The sequence below is a fragment of the Lichenostomus cassidix genome, unplaced genomic scaffold (genome assembly GCF_008360975.1).
Source record: "Lichenostomus cassidix isolate B80296 unplaced genomic scaffold, HeHo_3.0 HiC_scaffold_39, whole genome shotgun sequence".
NCBI lineage: Eukaryota > Metazoa > Chordata > Aves > Passeriformes > Meliphagidae > Lichenostomus > Lichenostomus cassidix.
Window position 1 is genome coordinate 1,060,225 of NW_028147446.1, and position 20,371 is coordinate 1,080,595.

Below are 20,371 nucleotides of genomic sequence, written 5' to 3' on the forward strand. Positions count from 1 at the left end.
GAGGCTACCACTGGACACTTCTCACATTGACCAATGGTTGGAGGACCTTGGTGGCCTCAAGCTACCCCTGGCCACTCCTCTCGTTGGTCAATGGTTGGAGGTCACTGGTAGCCTGATGCCATCACTGGCCACTTCTCACATTGACTAGTATCTGGAGGACCTTGGTGGCCTCAAGCCACCCCTGGACACTCCTTGTGTTGGTCAATGGTTGGAGGTCACTGGTGGCCTGAAGCCACCTCCAGGAGTTCAGGTGAAGCCACCCCTGGGTGTTGTGTTGGTCAATGGTTGGAGGACCTTGGTGGCCTCAAGCCACCCCTGGACATTTCTCACACTGACCAATATCTGGAGGACCTTGGTGGCCCTGAAGCCACCTCTGGACACTCCTCAAATTGACCAATGCCTGGAGGACACTGGTGGCCTGAAGCCACCCCTGGCCACCCCTTGGACTGACCAATGCCTGAAGGACCTGGAGGCCACCACTGTCCACCCCTTGACCAGCCACCATCTCCCGCAGGTTACACCCAGCAGTTGGCCTTCCGCAAACCGGACAGTTCCTACGCCGCGTTCCTCAACCGACCGTCCAGCACCTGGTGAGTCCCACCAGCACCACCTGGGCCAGGTGACAGGTCCACCACGCTCAGGTGTCCCACCACCACCTGGGCCAGGTGAGAGGTCCACCACGCTCAGGCGTCCCACCACCATCCTCACCTGGGCCAGGTGATGTGACCACCACGCTCAGGTGTCCCACCACCACCCTCACCTAGGCCAGGTGACATGACCGCCATGCTCAGGTGTCCCACCACCATCCTCACCTGGGCCAGGTGACAGGTCCACCACTCTCAGGTGTCCCACCACTCTCACCTGGGCCAAGGAACAGGTCCACCATGCTCAGGTGTCCCACCACCACCACCTGGGCCAGGTGACATGACCACCACACTCAGGTGTCCCACCACCTCTACCACCACCACCCTCACCTGGGCCAGGTGACATGTCCACCACACTCAGGTGTCCCACCACCACCTGGGCCAGGTGACAGGTCCACCACACTCAGCTGTCCCACCACCACCCACACCTGGGCCAGGTGACAGGTCCACCAAGCTCAGGTGTCCTACCTGGGCCAGGTGACAGGTCCACCATGCTCAGGTGTCCCACCACCACCTGGGCCAGGTGAGAGGTCCACCATGCTCAGGTGTCCCACCACCTCCACCACACTCAGCTGTCCCACCACCACCTCCACCACCACCTGGGCCAGGTGACAGGTCCACCACGCTCAGGTGTCCCACCACCCTCACCTGGGACAGGTGACATGACCACCACGCTCAGGTGTCCCACCTGGGCCAGGTGACAGGTCCACCACGCTCAGGTGTCCCACCACCACCTCCACCACCACCTGGGCCAGGTGACAGGTCCACCACACTCAGCTGTCCCACCACCACCTCCACCACCACCTGGGCCAGGTGACAGGTCCACCACACTCAGGTGTCCCACCACCACCATCTGGGCCAGGTGACAGGACCACCATGTTCAGCTGTCCCACCACCACCACCTGGGCCAGGTGACAGGTCCACCACTCTCAGGTGTCCCAACACCACCACCACACTCAGGTGTCCCACCACCACCTCCACCACCACCTGGGCCAGGTGACGTGACCACCATGCTCAGGTGTCCCACCAGCCTCACCTGGGCCAGGTGACATGACCACCACACTCAGGTGTCCCACCACCTCTACCACCACCACCCTCACCTGGGCCAGGTGACATGTCCACCACACTCAGGTGTCCCACCACCACCTGGGCCAGGTGACAGGTCCACCACACTCAGCTGTCCCACCACCACCCACACCTGGGCCAGGTGACATGACCACCACACTCAGGTGTCCCACCACCACCTGTTGTCCCCAGGCTGACCGCCTACGTGGTCAAGGTGTTCGCCATGGCCAGCAAGCTGACGGACATCGAGCACAGCCAGATCTGCGGTCCGGCCAAGTGGCTCATCCTCAACAAGCAGAAACCAGATGGAGTCTTCCAGGAGGACGGACCGGTCATCCACAAGGAGATGGTGGTATGGGGACACCTGGTGGTCACCAAGGGTGGACGAAGGTCGGGTGGAGGTTGGGTGAAGGGTGGGATGGTCTTGGGTGGTTCTGGGTGGAGTTTGGGTGAAGGTCAGGTGTTCCTTGGGTGAAGGTCAGATGTTCCTTGGGTGTTCCTTGGGTGAAGGTCAGGTGTCCATTGGATGAAGATCAGGTGTCCCTCAGGTGAAGGTCAGATGTTCCATGGGTGCTCCTCAGGTGAAGTTTGGGTGGTTTTTGGACAAAGCTTGGGTGAAGATCAGGTGTCCCTTGGGTGAAGGTCAGTTGTCCCTCAGGTGAAGATCAGGTGACCCTCAGCTGAAGCTCACATGTTCTTTGGGTGTTCCTCAGGTGAAGTTTGGGTGGTTTGGGGACTTTTTTGGGTGTTTTTTTTTTTAAGTTTCCTTGGGTGAAGGTCAGGTGGACCTCAGGAGTTCCTCAGGTGTTCCTCAGGTGAAGTTTAGGTCGGTTTTGGGTGGTTTTGGGGTGGTTTTAGGTGGGTTTTGGGTGGTTTTGAGTTCTCCTTGGTGGTCACGTGGACCTCAGGAGTTCCTCGGGTGTTTCTCAGGTGAAGTTTAGGTCGGTTTTGGGTGGTTTTGGGGTGTTTCTTAGGTGGGTTTTGGGTGTTTTTGAGTTCTCCTTGGTGGTCACGTGGACCTCAGGAGTTCCTCGGGTGTTCCTCAGGTGAAGTTTAGGTCGGTTTTGGGTGGTTTTGGGATGTTTCTTAGGTGGGTTTTGGGTGTTTTTGAGTTCTCCTTGGATTTTCCTTGGACTTTCTTGGGGTGAAGCTCAGGTGGACCTCAGGAACTCCTTGACCATCCTTTGGGTGAAGTTTGGATCAGTTTCGGGTGGATTTTTTGGGTTGGTTTTGCGTGGTTTTTTGGCCGTTCCTGCGACGTTCCCGGGTTGAAGATCAGGTGAACTTCAGGTGTCCCTCAGGTGTTGTCCCTCAGCTGTCCCTCACCCCAGTCAATCACAGATCTCCAGAACAACCTCCAACCTCCAGACCACCCAAACCCTCCAGAAAACCCCAAAATCCACCTTTTTTCCCCATTTCTCCACCCCAGGGCGGCTACGCCGGCGCCGAGCCCGAGGTGTCCCTCACCGCCTTCGTCCTCGTCGCCCTGCTGGAGGCCAAGGACATCTGCAAGGACCACATCAACGTGAGTCCCACCGCCGCCGCTGCCACCCGAGGGTCCCCAAACCCTCACGGAAGCCACCTGAGATCCCAGATTGTCCCCTCCTGTGTCCCCAGAGCTTGGAGGGAAGCATCAACAAAGCCGCTGAGTTCCTGACCAGGCGCTACGAGCAGCTGGCCCGGCCCTACACGGTGGCCTTGGCGTCCTACGCGCTGGCCCTGGCCGGGAAGCTCAAGACCGAGAGGCTCCTCGTGAGGCACTCCAAAGGTGATGTCCCACCTGGGATCGGAAATTGGGGTGGGAGGAGGTGGTTTTGGGTCCTCCTGAGATCTCCAAAGGGTTCTCATGAGGTTCTCCAAAGATGATGTCCCAGCAGGGGTCGGAATTGGGGTGGAAGGAGATGGTTTTGGGTTCTCCTGTGGTTCTTCAAAGGTGGTTTTGGGTTCGCCTGAGGTTCTTCTAAGGTGGTTTTGGGTTCTCTTGAGGTTCTCTGAAGGTGGTTTTGGGTTCTCCTGAGGTTCTCCAAAGATGATGTCCCAACAGGGGTTGGAATTGGGGTGGAAGGAGGTGGTTTTGGGTCCTCATGAGGTTCTTCAAAGGTGGTTTTGGGTTCTCATGAGGTTCTTCAAAGGTGGTTTTGGGTTCTCATGAGGTTCTCCAAAGGTGGTTTTGGGTTCTCTTGAGGTTCTTCAGAGGTGGTTTTGGGTTCTCACGAGGTTCTTCAAAGGTGGTTTTGGGTCCTCACGAGGTTTTCTGAAGGTGGTTTTGGGTTCTCGTGAGGTTCTTCAAAGGTGGTTTTGGGTTCTCATGAGGTTCTCCAAAGGTGGTTTTGGGTCATCATGAGGTTCTTCAAAGGTGATGTCTCACCTGGGGTTGGAATTGGGGTGGAAGGAGGTGGTTTTGGGTTCTCCTGAGATCTCCAAAGGGTTCTCATGAGGTTCTCCGAAGGTGGTTTTGGGTTCTCCTGAGGTTCTCCAAAGGTGATGTCCCAGCAGGGGTCAGAGTTGGGGTGGAAGGAGGTGGTTTTGGATGCTCTTGAGGTTCTTCAAAGGTGGTTTTGGGTTCTCATGAGGTTCTCCTCAGATGGTTTTGGGTTCTCTTGAGGTTCTTCAGAGGTGGTTTTGGGTTCTGCTGATGTTCTGCAGAACCTCAGCCTCACCCAGGGCTGGAATTCGGGGTCAGGGGAGGTGGTTTTGGGTTCTCCTGAGGTGGTTTTGGGTTCTCCTGAGGTTCTCCAAAGGTTCTCCTGAGGTGACACCTCACCCAAGGCTGGAATTCGGGGTCAAGGAAGGTGGTTTTGTATTCTCCAGAGGTGGTTTTGGGTTCTTCTGATGTTCTGCAGAACTTCAGCCTCACCCAGGGCTGGAATTCGGGCTCAGGGTAGATGGTTTTGGGTTCTCCTGAGGTGGTTTTGGGTTCTCCTGATGTTCTCCACAACTTCAGCCTCACCTGGGGCTGGAATCTGGCACCAGGACGAGGTCACCACTCAACCCCCCGGTGTCCCCGGTGTCCCTGATGTCCCCTCAGGCGGCGCCGGCGTCAGCTGGGAGGAGCGCAACGCTCGGACCTACAACATCGAGGGGACCTCCTACGCCCTGCTGGCCCTGCTGGAGATGGACAAGTCCGAGCTGGCCGGGCCGGTGGTCCGCTGGCTGGCCCAGCAGAACTACTACGGAGGAGGCTATGGATCCACCCAGGTGGGACATCTTGGGGACATCTTGGGGACACCTTGGGGACACCCCTGGGGACACCTCGGGGTCCAGGTGTACCAGGTGGTCGCAGTACCAGGTGGTGGCCATGGTGACCCCAGGTGACCCATGGTGACCCTGATGATCCTGATGTCCCCAGTGTCACCCTGGGGACATCTCAGGGTCACCTCAGGGACACCCCTGGGGACACCTCAGGGACACCTCAGGGACACCCCTGGGGACATCTTGGGGGTCAACCCTGGGGACATCTCAGGGTCAACCCTGGGGACATCTTGGGGTCAACCCTGGGGACACCTCGGAGACATCCCTGGGGACACCTTGGGGACACCTCTGGGGACACCTCGGGGACATCCCTGGGGACATCTCAGGGACACCTCAGGGACACCCCTGAGGACATCTCGGGGTCAACCCTGGGGACATCTCAGGGACACCTCTGGGGACACCTTGGGGTCAACCCTGGGGACATCTCGGGGTCAACGCTGGGGACACTTTGGGGACACCTCGGGGACATCTCAGGGACACCCCTGGGGACATCTTGGGGACATCTCAGGGTCAACCCTGGGGACATCTCGGGGTCAACGCTGGGGACACTTTGGGGACACCTCGGGGACATCTCGGGGTCACTTGGTGGCTCTGGGGATGGCAGGGAGGACATCTGAGGGGGTTTGGGGTCACCAAGTGACCTTTGGGGCCACCAGGGGTGGAGGTTGTCCTTTTGGGGACATCTCTGGTGGCACAGGAGTCCGAAGGTCACTCGGAAGCTCTTGGTGGCTCTCCACCAGTGTCCCCAAGCCCAGGTGACCCCAGGTGACCCCAGGTGACCCCAGGTGACACTGCTGTCCCCTCAGGCCACCATCCTGGTGTTCCAAGCGCTGGTGACCCATGGTGACCCATGATGACCCCAATGTCCCCACTGTCCCCTCAGGCCACCATCCTGGTGTTCCAAGTCCTTGCCCAGTACTAGGTGACAGCACAGCTGGTGTCCCCAAGCTATGGTGACCATCCTGCTGTCCCCACTGTCCCCTCAGGCCACCATCCTGGTGTTCCAAGGCCTGGCTCAGTACCAGGTGGTAACCATGGTGACCATGGTGACACTGCTGTCCCCTCAGGCCACTATCCTGGTGTTCCAAGCCCTGGTGACCCATGGTGACCCGTGATGACCCATGGTGACCATGATGACCCTGCTGTCCCCCCAGGCCACCATCCTGGTGTTCCAAGCGCTGGCGCAGTACCAGGTGGTGACCATGGTGACCATGGTGACCCCAGCTGACCATGATGACCCTGATGTCCCCAATGTCCCCTCAGGCCACCATCCTGGTGTTCCAAGCCCTGGCTCAGTACCAGCTGGACACACAGCTGGTGTCCCCAAGCCATGGTGACCCATGGTGACCATGGTGACCCTGCTGTCCCCAATGTCCCCTCAGGCCACCATCCTGGTGTTCCAAGCCCTTGCCCAGTACCAGGTGACAGCACAGCTGGTGTCCCCAAGCCATGGTGACCCCACTGTCCCCACTGTCCCCCCAGGCCACCATCCTGGTGTTCCAAGCACTGGTGACCCATGGTGACCCCAGCTGACCATGGTGACCCTGCTGTCCCCTCAGGCCACCATCCTGGTGTTCCAAGCCCTTGCCCAGTACCAGGTGACAGCGCGGTCCCAGCAGCAGCTGGAGCTGGACGTCTCGGTGTTGCTGCCGCGCCGCGCCAGCCCCGTCAAGTACCGCATCGAGAACCGCAACGCGCTGGTGGCGCGCTCCACCGAGGTACGGGGACACCGCCCTTGTCACTGTCACCTGCCATTGTCACCTGCCATTGTCACCTGGCGTTGTCGCCGCTGGGACTCTTCATGTCCTGTCCCATCGCCATGGCCTTGGATGTCATTGTCCTTTTGTTGTCATTGTCCACTCTGTGTCCTCTCAAGGCCTGGGACCTTGTCACCCTGTCACCTGTCACTGTCACCTGTCATTGTCACCCTGTCACCTGTCACTGTCACCTGGCACTCTGTCATCTGTCACCTTCGTGTCTCAGCACAATCCTGTCCTGTCACCATGGCTTTGGTTGTCATTGTCCCTTTGTTGTCATTGTCCCTTCCATGTCATGTCCACTCTGTGTCCTCTCAAGGCCTGGGGTGTCCCAGGATGACCTTGTCACCTGTCATTGTCACCTGTCACCTGTCACCTGTCACTGTCACCTCTGGGTCTCCTCATGTCCTGTCCCATCACCATGGCCTTGGTTGTCAATGTCCCTTCATTGTCATTGTCCACTCTGTGTCCTCTCAAGGCCTGGGGTGTCTCGGGATGACCTTGTCACCTGTCATTGTCACCTGTCTGTCACCTGTCACTCTGTCATGTGTCACCTTCGTGTCCCAGGTTAATCCTGTCCTGTCACCATGGCCTTGGTTGTCATTGTCCCTTCCATGTCCTGTCCCCATCATCCCCTGTCCCTCCTGGGGATGTCCCCAGTGTCCCCTGTCCCCTCCCGATGTCCCCTGTCCCCAGTGTCCCTTGTCCTTCCCAATGTCCTTTGTCCCCTGTCTGTCCCCAATGTCCCCGATGTCCCCTGTCCCCTCCTGATGTCCATTGTCCCTCCTGATGTCCCTTGTCCCTCCCAATGTCCTTTGTCCCCTGTCCCTCCTGGGGACATTCCCTGTCCCTTCTCAATGTCCTTTGTCCCCTGTCCGTCCCCAATGTCCCCAACCCCCTGTCCCCTCCTAATGTCCCCTGTCCCCTCCTGATGTCCCTTGTCCCCTCCTGGGGACATTCCCTGTTCTCTTCCAATGTCCCCTGTCCCCTTCTAATGTCCCCTGTCCCTTCTCAATGTCCCTGTCCCCTCCCAATGTCCACTGTCCCCTCCTGATGTCCCTTGTCCCCTCCTGGTGACATCCCCTGTCCCCTCCCGATGTCCCCTGTCCCCTCCAATGTCCCCTGTCCCCTCCTGATATCCGTTGTCCCCAATGTCCCTTGTCCCTTCCCAATGTCCCTTGTCCCTTGTCCCTCCTAATGTCCTTTGTCCCCTGTCCATCCCCAATGTCCCCAACCCCCTGTCCCCTCCCAATGTCCCCTGTCGCTCCCGATGTCCCCTGTCTCCCCAATGTCCCCAACCCCCTGTCCCTTCCCAATGTCCTTTGTCCCTTGTCCCTCCTAATGTCCTTTGTCCCCTGTCCGTCCCCAATGTCCCCAACCCCCAGTCCCCTCCCAATGTCCCTTGTCCCCCCCATGTCCCCTGTCCCCCCCAGTGTCACCTGTCCCCAATGTCCCCTGTCCCCAATGTCCCCTGTCCCCTCAGACCAAGCTGAACGAGGACTTCACGGTGAAGGCGGAGGGCGTCGGCCAGGGGACAATGACAGTGGTGACAGTGTACCACGCCAAGGTCCCCGAGAGGGACAACAAGTGTGACAAGTTCGACCTCAGTGTCACCGTGGAGGACGTGAACATGGGTGAGTCCCCAGCTGTCACCTCCCTGTCCCCAGAGTGTCACCCTGAGAGCTCCCGGTGTCCCCTGGGTGTGACCGATGTCACCTTTGATGTCACTTTGATGTCCCTTTGATGTCACCTCATTGTCTCCTCAATGTCCCCTTTGATGTCACCTTTGATGTCACTTTGATGTCCCTTTGATGTCACCTCATTGTCACCTCACTATCCCCTTGATGTCCCTTTGATGTCCCCTTTGATGTTCCTTTGATGTCACCTTTGATGTCCCCTCATTGTCACCTTGTTGTCCCCTTTGATGTCACCTTGATGTCACCTCATTGTCACCTTTGATGTCACCTTTGATGTCCCCTCATTGTCACCTTGTTGTCCCCTTTGATGTCACCTTGATGTCACCTCATTGTCCCCTTTGATGTCCCTCTGATGTCACCTCGTTGTCCCCAACCAGGCAAGGAAGAGGAGGATATCATCAGGTCCATCAAGATCAACATCTGCACCAGGTGGGGACATTGGGGACATTGGGGACATTGGGGACAGAGAGGGACATTGGGGACAGTGGGGACATTTGGGACAATGGCGATATTGGGGATATTGGGGACATTGGGGACATTTGGGACAATGGGGACATTGGGGACATTTGGGGACAATGGGGACATTTGGGACAATGGGGACATTTGGGACAATGGCGATATTGGGGATATTGGCGACATTGGGGACATTGGGGACAATGGGGACATTGGGGACAGCAGGGACTGGGAGGGCCATTGGGGACACTGGGGACATTGGGGACATTGGGGACAATGGGGACATTGGGGACAATGGGGACATTGGGGACACTGGGGGGTTGGGGACACTAGTTGGTTGGGGACAGAGGTGACCTCAGCACTGTCCCCACAGGTTCCTGGACACCGTCGATGCCACCATGTCCATCCTGGATGTGTCCATGCTGACCGGCTTCTCGCCCGACGTGCAGGACCTGCGCAGGGTCAGCGGGGACAGCTTGGGGACACCTTGGGGACACCTTGGGGACACCTTGGGGACACCTTGGGGACAGCCTGGGGACACCTTCGGGAGACCTGGAGAAACCTGGGGACACCTTGGGGACACCTTGGGGACACCTTGGGGACACCTTGGGGACAGCCTGGGGACACCTTCGGGAGACCTGGAGAAACCTGGGGACACCTTGGGGACACCTTGGGGACACCCTGGGGACACCCTGGGGACACCCTGGGGACATGGTGACACCCTGGGAACATGGGGGGACCTCTGGGGACACCCTGGGGACATCCTGGGGGCAGCTTGGGACACCTTGGGGACAGCTTGGGGACAGCTGGGGAGACCCTGGGGACACCCTGGGGACACCCTGGGGACACCTGGGTGACACCATGGGGACATGGGGACATCTCTGTCCCCTCATGTCCCCATGTGTCCCTTCATGTCCCACATTCCCATTGTCACCATGTTCCCATTGTCACCATGTCCCCCCTTGTCCCCTGGTGTCCCCTGTTCCTATTGTCACCGTGTCCCCATTGTCACCATGTCCCCGTGTGTCCCCTCGTGTCCCGTGTTCCCGTTGTCACCGTGTCCCCTGCTGTCCCCGTGTGTCCCACATTCCCATTGTCACCATGTCCCCTGATTTCCCCTGTTCCCATTGTCATCCTGTCCCCATTGTCACCATGTCCCCTGGTGTCCCCTGATGTCCCCTGTTCCCATTGTCCCCATGTCCCCATGTCCCCATTGTCACCACATCCCCATTGTCACCACGTCCCCTGATGTCCCCTGGTGTCCCCTGGTGTCCTGCATTCCCATTGTCACCATGTCACCACGTCCCCATGTTCCCATTGTCACCATGTCCTCATTGTCACCATGTCCCCTCGTGTCCCATGTTTCTGTTGTCACCGTGTCCCCTGGTGTCCCCTGCTGTCCCCTCGTCCCCTGATGTCCCCATGTCCCCATTGTCACCGTGTTCCCTGCTGTCCCCACATTCCCATTGTCACCATGTCCCCATTGTCCCCATGTCCCCATTGTCCCCATATCTCCATTATCACCATGTCCCCTGCTGTCCCCTGGTGTCCCCATGTCCCCATGTCCCCTGCTGTCCCCTCATGTCCCATGTCCCCATTGTCCCCCTGTCCCCATTGTCCCCCTGTCCCCATTGTCCCCTGTCCCCATTGTCCCCCTGCCCCCATGTCCCCATGTCCCCATTGTCCCCATTGTCACCCTGTCCCCATGTCCCCATTGTCACCGTGTCCCCTGCTGTCCCCTGCTGTCCCCAGCTGTCGGAGGGCGTGGACAGGTACATCTCCAAGTTCGAGCTGGACCAGGGGGCAGAGCGGAGCAACGTGGTCATCTACCTGGACAAGGTGGGGACATTGGGGACATTGGGGACACTGGGGACATTGGGGACATTGGGGACATTGGGGACGTTGGGGACACTGGGGACGTTGGGGACATTGGGGAGATTGGGGACATTGGGGATGTTGGGGACATTGGGGATATTGGGGACACTGGGGACATTGGGGACATTGGGACATTGGGGACGTTGGGGACACTGGGGACACTGGGGACACTGGGGACACTGGGGACGTTGGGGACACTGGGGACACTGGGGACATGGAGGACATTGGGGACATTGGGGACAGGAGTGGGACAGGACATGGATGGGGACAGGGACAGGAGGGGACAAAGTCAAAGCGGGACAGGGACAGGACAGTGACAAGGTTGGGGACAGGACAGGGACAGGGTTGGGGACAGGGACAGGGCTGGGATGGCGTTGGGTGACGGGTGGGGACAGCATGGGGACACAGCTGGGGACACAGCTGGGGACAGGACCAGGGGGTTGGGAGGTGAGTGGCAGCTTGTCTGAGTGTCACCCCTGTGTCCCCTGTCCCCATGTCCCCTGTCCCTTTCCCTGTCCCATCTCCTCGTCCCCATGTCCCTATTCCCTGTCCCCTGTGTCCCCATGTCCCTGTCCCCATCACTGTCCCCAACCCTGTCCCATCTCCTTGTCCCCATGTCCCTTTTCCCTGTCCCCTTGCTGTCCCCATGTCCCTGTCCCCATCACTGTCCCATCCCTGTGTCCGTGTCACTGTCCCCATGTCCCCTCTCCCCCTGTCCCCTGGTGTCGCCATCGCTGTCCCCTGTCCCTGTCCCCTGTCCCTTTCCCCTGTCCCCCTGTCCCCATGTCCCTGTCCCCATCCCTGTCCTGTGTCCCCTTGCTGTCCCCTGTCCCTGTCCCTGTCCCTTTCCCTGTCCCTTTCCCTGTCCCTGTCCCCTGTCCCTGCTGTCCCCTGGTGTCCCCTGGCTGTCCCCTCTCCCCGTCCCCGTCCCCCTGTCCCTGTCCCCTGGTGTCCCCTGTTCCTGTCCTCCTGTCTCTGTCGGTGTCCCCTGCTGTCCCTCTCCCTGTCCCTTTCCCTCTCTCTGTCCCTATCCCTATCCCCTGGTGTCCCCTGTCCCTGTCTCCCTGTCCCTGTCCCCTGCTGTCCCCTGGTGTCCCCTGGTGTCCCCTGCTGTCCCCTGCTGTCCCCAGGTGTCCCACAAGGCCGCCGAGTGTTTCACCTTCAAGGCTCACCAGCGGTTCCAGGTGGGGCTGATCCAGCCGGCGGCTGTCAGCGTCTACAGCTACTACAGCATCGGTGGGCACTGTCACCTCTGTGTCACCTGTGTCACCTCCCCGGGTCACCTCTGTCACCTCTGTCACCTCCCCGGGTCACCTGTGTCACCTGTGTGAACCACCTGTGTCACCTCTGTCACCTGTGTCACCTGTCTGCATCATCTGTGTTACCTGTGTCACCTGTCTGAACCACCTGTGTCACCTGTGTCACCTCCCTGTGTCACCTCCCTGTGTCACCTCTGTCACCTCTGTCACCTCCCTGTGTCACCTGTGTTACCTGTGTCACCTGAGTCACCCCCTGTGTCACCTGTGTCACCTCCCTGTGTCACCTCTGTCACCTCCCTGGGTCACCTGTGTCACCCCCAGTGTCAGCTGTGTCACCTCCCCGTGTCACCCCTGGTGTCAACTGTGTCACCTGTGTCACCTGTGTCACCTGTCTGAACCACCTGTGTCAACTCCCTGTGTCACCTGTGTCACCTCTGTCACCTGTGTGAACCACCTGCATCACCTGTGTCAGCTGTGTCACCTCCCCAGTTCACCTGTGTCACCTGTGTCATCTGTCTGAACCACCTGTGTCACCTCTGTCACCTCTGTCACCTCCCCATGTCACGTCTGTCACCTGTGTTACCTGTGTGAACCACCTCTGTCACCTCCCAGTGTCACCTGTGTCAACTGTGTCACCTCCCTGTGTCACCTGTGTCACCTGTCTGAACCACCTCTGTCACCTGTGTCACCTCCCCGTGTCACCTGTGTCACCTCCCAGTGTCAGCTGTGTCACCCCCAGTGTCACCTGTGTCACCTCCCCATGTCACCTCTGTTACCTGTCTGCATCACCTGTGTCACCTCTGTCAGCTCCCCGTGTCACCTGTGTCACCTCTGTCACCTCCCCGGGTCATCACTGTCACCCTGTGTCACCTCTGTCACCTGTGTCACCTGTCTCAACCACCTGGTTGATGTCCCCTGCTGTCCCTGCTGTCCCTGTGTCCCCCGCTGTCCCCCCCGGTTGATGTCCCTGATATCCCTGCTGTCCCCTGATGTCCCCACTGTCCCCATGACCCTCCCTGTCGATGTCCCTGCTGTCCCCATATCCCCAGCTGATGTCCCCTGATGTTCCTGATGTCCCCATGTCCACCACTGTCCCCATGTCCCCCTCAGCTAATGTCCCTATGTCTCCCAGCCGATGTCCCCAGCTGATGTCCTGTTGTCCCTGCTGTCCCCTGCTGTCCCCTGCTGTCCCCAGCTGATGTCCCCATGTCCCCTGATGTCCCCTGATGTCCCCTGATGTCCCCTGATGTCCCCTGATGTCCCCATGTCCCCACAGACGATCGCTGCACTCGGTTCTACCACCCTGACAAGGAGGGAGGAAAACTCAGCAAGATCTGCCAGGGAGAAGTTTGTCGCTGCGCCGAAGGTGACACAATGGGGACACCGTGGGGACACCGGGGGGACATGGGGACATCATGGGGACATGGGGACACCATGGGGACATGGGGTGGGACAGGCCATGGCCATGGTGGGACATCTTGATGTGGTGGGACAGCCGTGGTGGGACATGGCAGTGGTGAGATGTCACCTGTCATGGTCATGGTGGGGACATGTCCATCATGGTGGGACACGGCAGTGACAAGGTGTCACATGTCATGGCCGTGATGGGGACATGTCACAGCTATGGTGGGACACAGAATGGCCTTGAGGGGACACCTTGATGTGGTGGAACAGCCGTGGTGGGACATGGCAGTGGTGAGATGTCACCTGTCATGGCCGTGATGTGGACATGTCCGTCCTGGTGGGACATGGCAGTGACAAGGTGTCACCTGTCATGGCTGTGATGGGGACATGTCACAGCCATGGTGGGACATGTCAGTGGTGAGATGTCACCTGTCACAGCTGTGATGGGGACATGTCACAGCTATGGTGGGACATGGCAGTGACAAGGTGTCACCTGTCATGGCCGTGATGGGGACATGTCCATCGTGGTGGGACGTGTCAGTGACAAGGTGTCACCTGTCATGGCTGTGATGGGGACATGTCCCTCATTGTGGGACACAGAATGGCCTTGAGGGGACATCTTGATGTGGTGGAACATGTCACAGCCATGGTGGGACATGGCAGTGACAAGGTGTCACCTGTCATGGTGTCCCCACGATGTCCCCACGATGTCCCCATGATGTCCCCACAGAGACCTGCTTCAGGCGCAAGGAGGAGGACGAGGACATCACTGTCAACCAGCGCATCGAGCGCGCCTGCGAGCCTGGGGTGGACTTTGGTGGGACATTGGGGACAGTGGTGACACTGGGGACATGGGGGACATTGGGGACATTGGGGACATGGGGGACATTGGGGACATTGGGGACAGTGGGGACATTGTGGAGACTGGGGAGATTGGGGACAGTGGGGACAGTGTGGACATTGGGGACATTTGGGAAACTGGGGACATTGGGGACAATGGGGACATTGGGGAGATTGGGGACATTGGAGCTGTAGGGGACATTGGGGACATTAGGGATATTGGGGACATTGGGGAGACTGGTGACACTGGGGACATTGGGGATAGTGGGGACATTGGGGACATTGGGGACATTGGGGACATTAGGGATGTTAGAGACATCAGGGACATTGGGGACATCAGGGGACATTGAGGTGGGTGGAGCTGGGGACGTTCAAGGTGTGATTGGGGACATTGTGGACATTGGGGACATTGAGGGACATTGGGGACATTGGGGACATTGGGGACATTGTGGGACATTGGGGACATTGGGGACATTGGGGACAGGGAAGGACACGGTGCGGGTGACAGGGTGACACAGGGAGGTGACAGCGCTGTCCCCGCAGTGTACAAGGTGAAGCTGGTGGCCCGGGAGGTGACACCGTCCCACGACAATTACATCATGGAGGTCCTGTCGGTCATCAAGATGGGTACTGTCACCTGGGGAGGGGACACTGCCACCTGGGGAGGGGACACTGCCACCTGGGGAGGGGACATGGTCACCTGGGGAGGGGACACTGCCACCTGGGGGGACATGGTCACCTGGGGAGGGGACACTGCCACCTGGGGAGGGGACACTGCCACCTGGGGAGGGGACACGGCCGGGAGGGGACACAGTCACGGTCACCTGGGGTGGGGACACAGCCACCTTGGGAGGGACAAGGGCACCATGTGTGCCATGGTGTGACATGGTGACACGGTGTCACGGTGTGACACGGTGACATGGTGACGTGGTGACACGGTGACACGATAACACAGTGACACAGTGATACGGTGACATGGTGTGACACGGTGACACGATGACTCGGTGACATGGGGTGACATGGTGACACGATGACACGATGACACTGTGGCATGGTGTGACATGTAACACAATGACACAGTGACACGATGACACGGTGTGATACGGTGACATGGTGACACAATGACACGATGACATGGTGACACGGTGACACGGTGACATGGTGTGACATGGTGACACAATGACACGATGACACAGTGACACGATGACACAATGACATGGTGACACGGTGTGACACAGTGACACAGTGACACAGTGACAAGATGAGAAGGTGACGCGGTGACACGATGACACGGTGTGACACAATGACACAATGACACGGTGACACAATGACACAATGACACAATGACATGGTGACACGGTGACATGGTGACACGGTGACATGGTGACAAGATGAGAAGGTGACGCGGTGACACGGTGACACGGTGACACGGTGACACAATGACACAATGACACAATGACACAGTGACACGGTGACACAATGACATGGTGTGACACAGTGACACGATGACACAATGACACGGTGACATGGTGACACAGTGACACGGTGACACGGTGACACGGTGACACGGTGTCACGATGACATGATGACACGATGACACAATGACACAGTGACACAATGACATGGTGTGACACAATGACACGGTGACACGGTGACACACGGTGACACACGGTGACACGGTGACACGGTGACACATGGTGACACAGTGACACAGTGACACACGGTGACACGGTGACAGTGTGACACGGTGACACGGCGTCACTGTCCCCAGGCACGGATGAGAACCCCGCTGGCCACAGGAGGACATTCGTGAGCCACCAGCAGTGCAGGGACAGCCTGAGGCTGCGGGAGGGACAGCAGTACCTGGTGTGGGGACAGGCCAGCGACCTCTGGGACACCGGGGGACAGTAAGGACATGGGGACATGGGGACATGGGGAAATGGGGACATGGGGAAATGGGGACATGGGGACATGGGGGGGACATGGGGACATGGGGACATGGGGGGACATGGGGACATGGGGACATGGTGGGACATAGGGACTTGGGAGGGACAGCAGTACCTGGTGTGGGGACAGGCCAGCGACCTCTGGGACACCGGGGGACAGTAAGGACACAGAGGGGACATGGGGGGACATGGGGACATGGGGGGACATGGGGACACGGGGGACACGGGGGGACATGGAGGGACGAGTACCTGGTGTGGGGACAGGCCAGCGACCTCTGGGACACCGGGAGACAGAGGACAGGGGGACATGGGGGACATCGGGGGACATGGTCACAGGGACAGGGACAGGGGGACAGGGACATGGGGACAGTGGGGACATGGGGACAGTATGGACACTGGGGACAGGGACATGGGGACAGGGACATGGGGACAGGGACATGGGGGACATGGGGACATGGGGACATGGGGACATGGGGGGGACATGAGGGGACAAGGGAGGGCCACAGGGTCATGGGGACATGGGGGGACAGTAAGGACACAGGGGGACATGGGGACATGGGGACATTGGGGGGACAGCAGTACCTGGTGTGGGGACAGGCCAGCGACCTCTGGGACACCGGGGGACAGTAAGGACATGGGGACATGGGGACAGGGAGGGACATGGGGACATGGGGACGTGGGGGGACATGGGAATAGGGAGGGACAGGGAGGGATGCAGTCCCCATTGGCCCCACTGTCCCCACTGTCCCCAATGTCCCCAATGTCCCCCCCGCTCCCTATATCCCCACTGTCCTCTATATCCCCGTTGTCCCCATTGTCCCTGTTGTCCCCGTTGTCCCCATTGTCACCTGTATCCCCTGTGAACCCTATTGTTCCCATTGCCGCTGCTGTCCTCGCTGTCCCCATCCCTGTCACCATCACTGTCCCCTTCAGTGTCCCCATGGCTGTTCCTGCTGTCCCCACTGCCATCCCCGCTGTCCCCAGTGCCATCCCCAGTGTCCCCACTGCCATCCCCGGTGTCCCCACTGCCATCCCCAGTGTCCCCATGGTGTCCCCACGCTGTCCCCGTGTCCCCCTGCCATCCCCTCTGTCCCCAGTGCCATCCCCAGTGTCCCCATGGCTGTCCCCGTGTCCCCACGGCTGTCCCCATGGCTGTCCCTGCTGTCCCCGCTGTCCCCACGGCTGTCCCCACTGCCATCCCCAGTGTCCCCATGGCTGTCCCCACGCTGTCCCCGTGTCCCCCTGCCATCCCCTCTGTCCCCAGTGCCATCCCCAGTGTCCCCATGGCTGTCCCCGCTGTCCCCACGGCTGTCCCCAGTGCCATCCCCAGTGTCCCCACGCTGTCCCCGGTGTCCCCACGGCTGTCCCCAGTGCCATCCCCGGTGTCCCCACACTGTCCCCGTGTCCCCCTGCCATCCCTGGTGTCCCCAGTGCCATCCCCGGTGTCCCCATGGCTGTCCCCAGTGCCATCCCCGGTGTCCCCATGGCTGTCCCCAGTGCCATCCCCGGTGTCCCCACGCTGTCCCCGTGCCATCCCGGTGTCCCCACACTGTCCCGTGTCCCCCTGCCATCCCTGGTGTCCCCAGTGCATCGGTGTCCCCATGGCTGTCCCCAGTGCCATCCCCGGTGTCCCCATGGCTGTCCCCAGTGCCATCCCCGGTGTCCCCACGCTGTCCCCGTGTCCCCAGGCCCTCGTACCTGATCGGCAAGGACACGTGGCTGGAGCAGTGGCCCTCGGAGGACTCGTGCCAGGACAGTGACCTGCAGGGACAGTGCCAGGACTTCGCCGAGTTCGCCGAGGCCATGACGCTCTTCGGGTGTCCCACCTGAGTCCCCAACTGTCCCCTGGTGTCACCGACCCCCTCCTGGTGTCACCAACACCTCCCTGGTGTCACCAACCCCTCCCTGGTGTCACCAACCCTCCCTGGTGTCACCAACCCTTCCTGGTGTCACCAACCCTCCCTGGTGTCACCAACCATCAGTGTCACCAACCATCACTGTCATCAACCCTTCCCTGGTGTCACCAACCCATCCCCGGTGTCACCAACCATCAGTGTCACCAACCCATTCCTGGTGTCACCAACCCTCCCTGGTGTCACCAACCCCAGTGTCACCAACCCCTCCCCGGTGTCACCAACCCTCCCTGGTGTCACCAACCCCAGTGTCACCAGCTCTCCACTCACCTGTCCCCATTTTTTTTTTGGTTATAAAAGTCCTTTCTGAGCACCTGGCTGGAGGTGTCTGTGGGGGTGGTGGGGACACCGATGGGGACATGGGGACACCAAAGGGGATGTGGGGACATGGGGACACCGAAGGGGACATGGAAACACCAGAGGGGACATGGGGACACTATAGGGGACATGGGGACAGCAGAGGGGACAAGGGGACACCCTAAAGGACAAGGGGACACCATAGGGGACATGGGGACACCATAAAGGACATGGGGACACCAATGGGGACATGGGGACACTGAACGGGACATGGGGACACCATAGGGGACATGGGGACACTGAAGGGTACAAGGGGACACCCTAAAGGACAAGGGGACACCATGGAAGACCAGGAGACACCTTGGGGACACTAAAGGGGACATGGGGACACTATAGAGGACAAGGGGACACCATAGAGGACATGGGGACACCATAGGGGACAAGGGGACACCATGGAGAACTTGGGGACACCACAGGGGACACGGGGCACTGAAGGGCTCATGGGGACACCAGAGGGGACAAGGGGACACCATAAAGGACAAGGGGACACCAAAGGGGACAAGGAAATGTCATAGGGGACATGGGGACACCATAGAGAACTTGGGGACACCAAAGGGGACAAGGGACACTGAAGGGGATGTGGGGACACCATAGGGGACATGGGGACACCCTAAAGGACAAGGGGACAGCAAAGGGGACATGGGGACACCATAGAGAACTTGGGGACACTATAGGGGACATGGAGCACCAGAGGGGACAAGGGGATGCCATGAAGGACAAGGGGACACCCTAAAGGACATGGGGACACCAAAGGGGACATGGGGACACCATAGGGGACAAGGGGCACCAGAGGGGACATGGGGACACCGAAGGGGACAAGGGGACACTCTAAAGGACAAAGGGACACCATAAAGGACAAGGGGACACCATAGGGGACATGGGGACACCATGGAGAACTTGGGGACACCATAGGGGACAAGGGGACACCAGAGGGGACATAGGGACACCAGTGGGGACATGGGGACACTGAACGGGACATGGGGACACTGAAGGAGATGTGGGGACACCGAAGGGGACACCCTAAAGGACATGGGGACACCACAGGGGACATGGGGACACCATGGAGAACTTGGGGACACCAAAGGGGACAAGGGGACACCATGGAAGACCAGGAGACACTAAAGGGGACATGGGGACACCATAGGGGACATGGGGACACCATAGGGGACAAGGGGACACCAGAGGGGACATAGGGACACCAGTGGGGACATGGGGACACTGAAGGAGATGTGGGGACACCGAAGGGGACACCCTAAAGGACATGGGGACACCATAGAGAACTTGGGGACACTGTAGGGGACAAGGGACACCATAGAGGACAAGGGGACACCACGGGGGACAAGGAAATGTCATAGGGGACAAGGGGACACCATAAAGGACAAGGGGACACCTTTGGGGTCATGGGGACACCAGAGGGGATGTGGGGACACTGAAGGGGACATGGGGACACCAAAGGGGACACCAGAGGGGACTTTTTGGGGTAAATTTGGGGTTTTTGAGGTAAATTTTGGGATTTTTGGGGTAAATTTGGGATTTTTGGGGTAAATTTGGGGATTTTTGTGGTAAATTTTGGGATTTTTGGGGTAAATTTGGGGTCTCGTTTGGGACAGTTTCTCCCGGACTGTCCCATTTTTTGGGGTGGATGTCCCCAGGCTGTCCCCAGGATGTCCCCAGGATGTCCCCCCGCCCCCCCAATGTCGCATGTCCCCAAACCGAGGGAAGGAGGTGACAGAAATCCCCTGCGGGAAACTCCGCAGGCGAAATCCCCGGCGACACTTGGGGACACTTGGGGACTCTTGGGGACTCTTGGGGACTCTTGGGGACACTTCCCATCCGTGGTGACGTCACCGCCCGGAGGGTCCCCAATGTCCCCTCCCGGCCGGTGTCCCCAGGGCTCCCCCCGCCCACG

The 20,371-nt window shown here is 59.4% G+C and overlaps 1 protein-coding gene and 2 long non-coding RNA genes across 5 annotated transcripts in view; 1 reads left to right on the top strand and 2 right to left on the bottom strand.

Annotated features, from left to right (window-relative positions):
* Window positions 1-18,143, top strand: part of LOC146422641 (A.superbus venom factor 1-like) — a 52,903-nt gene extending 34,760 nt beyond the window's left edge. Inside the window, exons 25-40 of the mRNA XM_085046001.1 lie at window positions 515-590; window positions 1,902-2,061; window positions 3,139-3,234; window positions 3,327-3,477; window positions 4,738-4,907; window positions 6,521-6,679; window positions 8,202-8,352; window positions 8,793-8,844; window positions 9,242-9,329; window positions 10,621-10,707; window positions 11,874-11,979; window positions 13,279-13,368; window positions 14,137-14,223; window positions 14,790-14,873; window positions 16,018-16,153; window positions 17,881-18,143. Coding sequence (XP_084902127.1) covers window positions 515-590; window positions 1,902-2,061; window positions 3,139-3,234; window positions 3,327-3,477; window positions 4,738-4,907; window positions 6,521-6,679; window positions 8,202-8,352; window positions 8,793-8,844; window positions 9,242-9,329; window positions 10,621-10,707; window positions 11,874-11,979; window positions 13,279-13,368; window positions 14,137-14,223; window positions 14,790-14,873; window positions 16,018-16,153; window positions 17,881-18,022 — 1,835 coding nt within the window. The 3' untranslated portion in view covers window positions 18,023-18,143. The remainder of the gene's footprint in view (window positions 1-514; window positions 591-1,901; window positions 2,062-3,138; window positions 3,235-3,326; window positions 3,478-4,737; window positions 4,908-6,520; window positions 6,680-8,201; window positions 8,353-8,792; window positions 8,845-9,241; window positions 9,330-10,620; window positions 10,708-11,873; window positions 11,980-13,278; window positions 13,369-14,136; window positions 14,224-14,789; window positions 14,874-16,017; window positions 16,154-17,880) is intronic.
* On the bottom strand, window positions 6,862-8,229 carry LOC146422644 (uncharacterized). The gene is made up of 3 exons (XR_014848034.1): window positions 8,158-8,229; window positions 7,240-7,404; window positions 6,862-7,109 (listed from the first exon to the last, which is right to left on the bottom strand). It is a non-coding gene; the product is annotated as an uncharacterized LOC146422644 (long non-coding RNA).
* LOC146422645 (uncharacterized) overlaps window positions 17,993-20,371 on the bottom strand; it is a 72,197-nt gene continuing 69,818 nt past the window's right edge. The window contains exons 2-3 of one of the 3 annotated variants that reach the window (XR_014848024.1): window positions 18,277-18,335; window positions 17,993-18,112 (exon numbers count right to left, since the gene is read on the bottom strand). This is a non-coding gene — a long non-coding RNA (uncharacterized LOC146422645). Of the gene's footprint in view, window positions 18,117-18,149; window positions 18,336-20,371 lie in introns of all 3 variants that reach the window. The other 2 variants (XR_014848025.1, XR_014848026.1) reach the window with 2 other exon arrangements.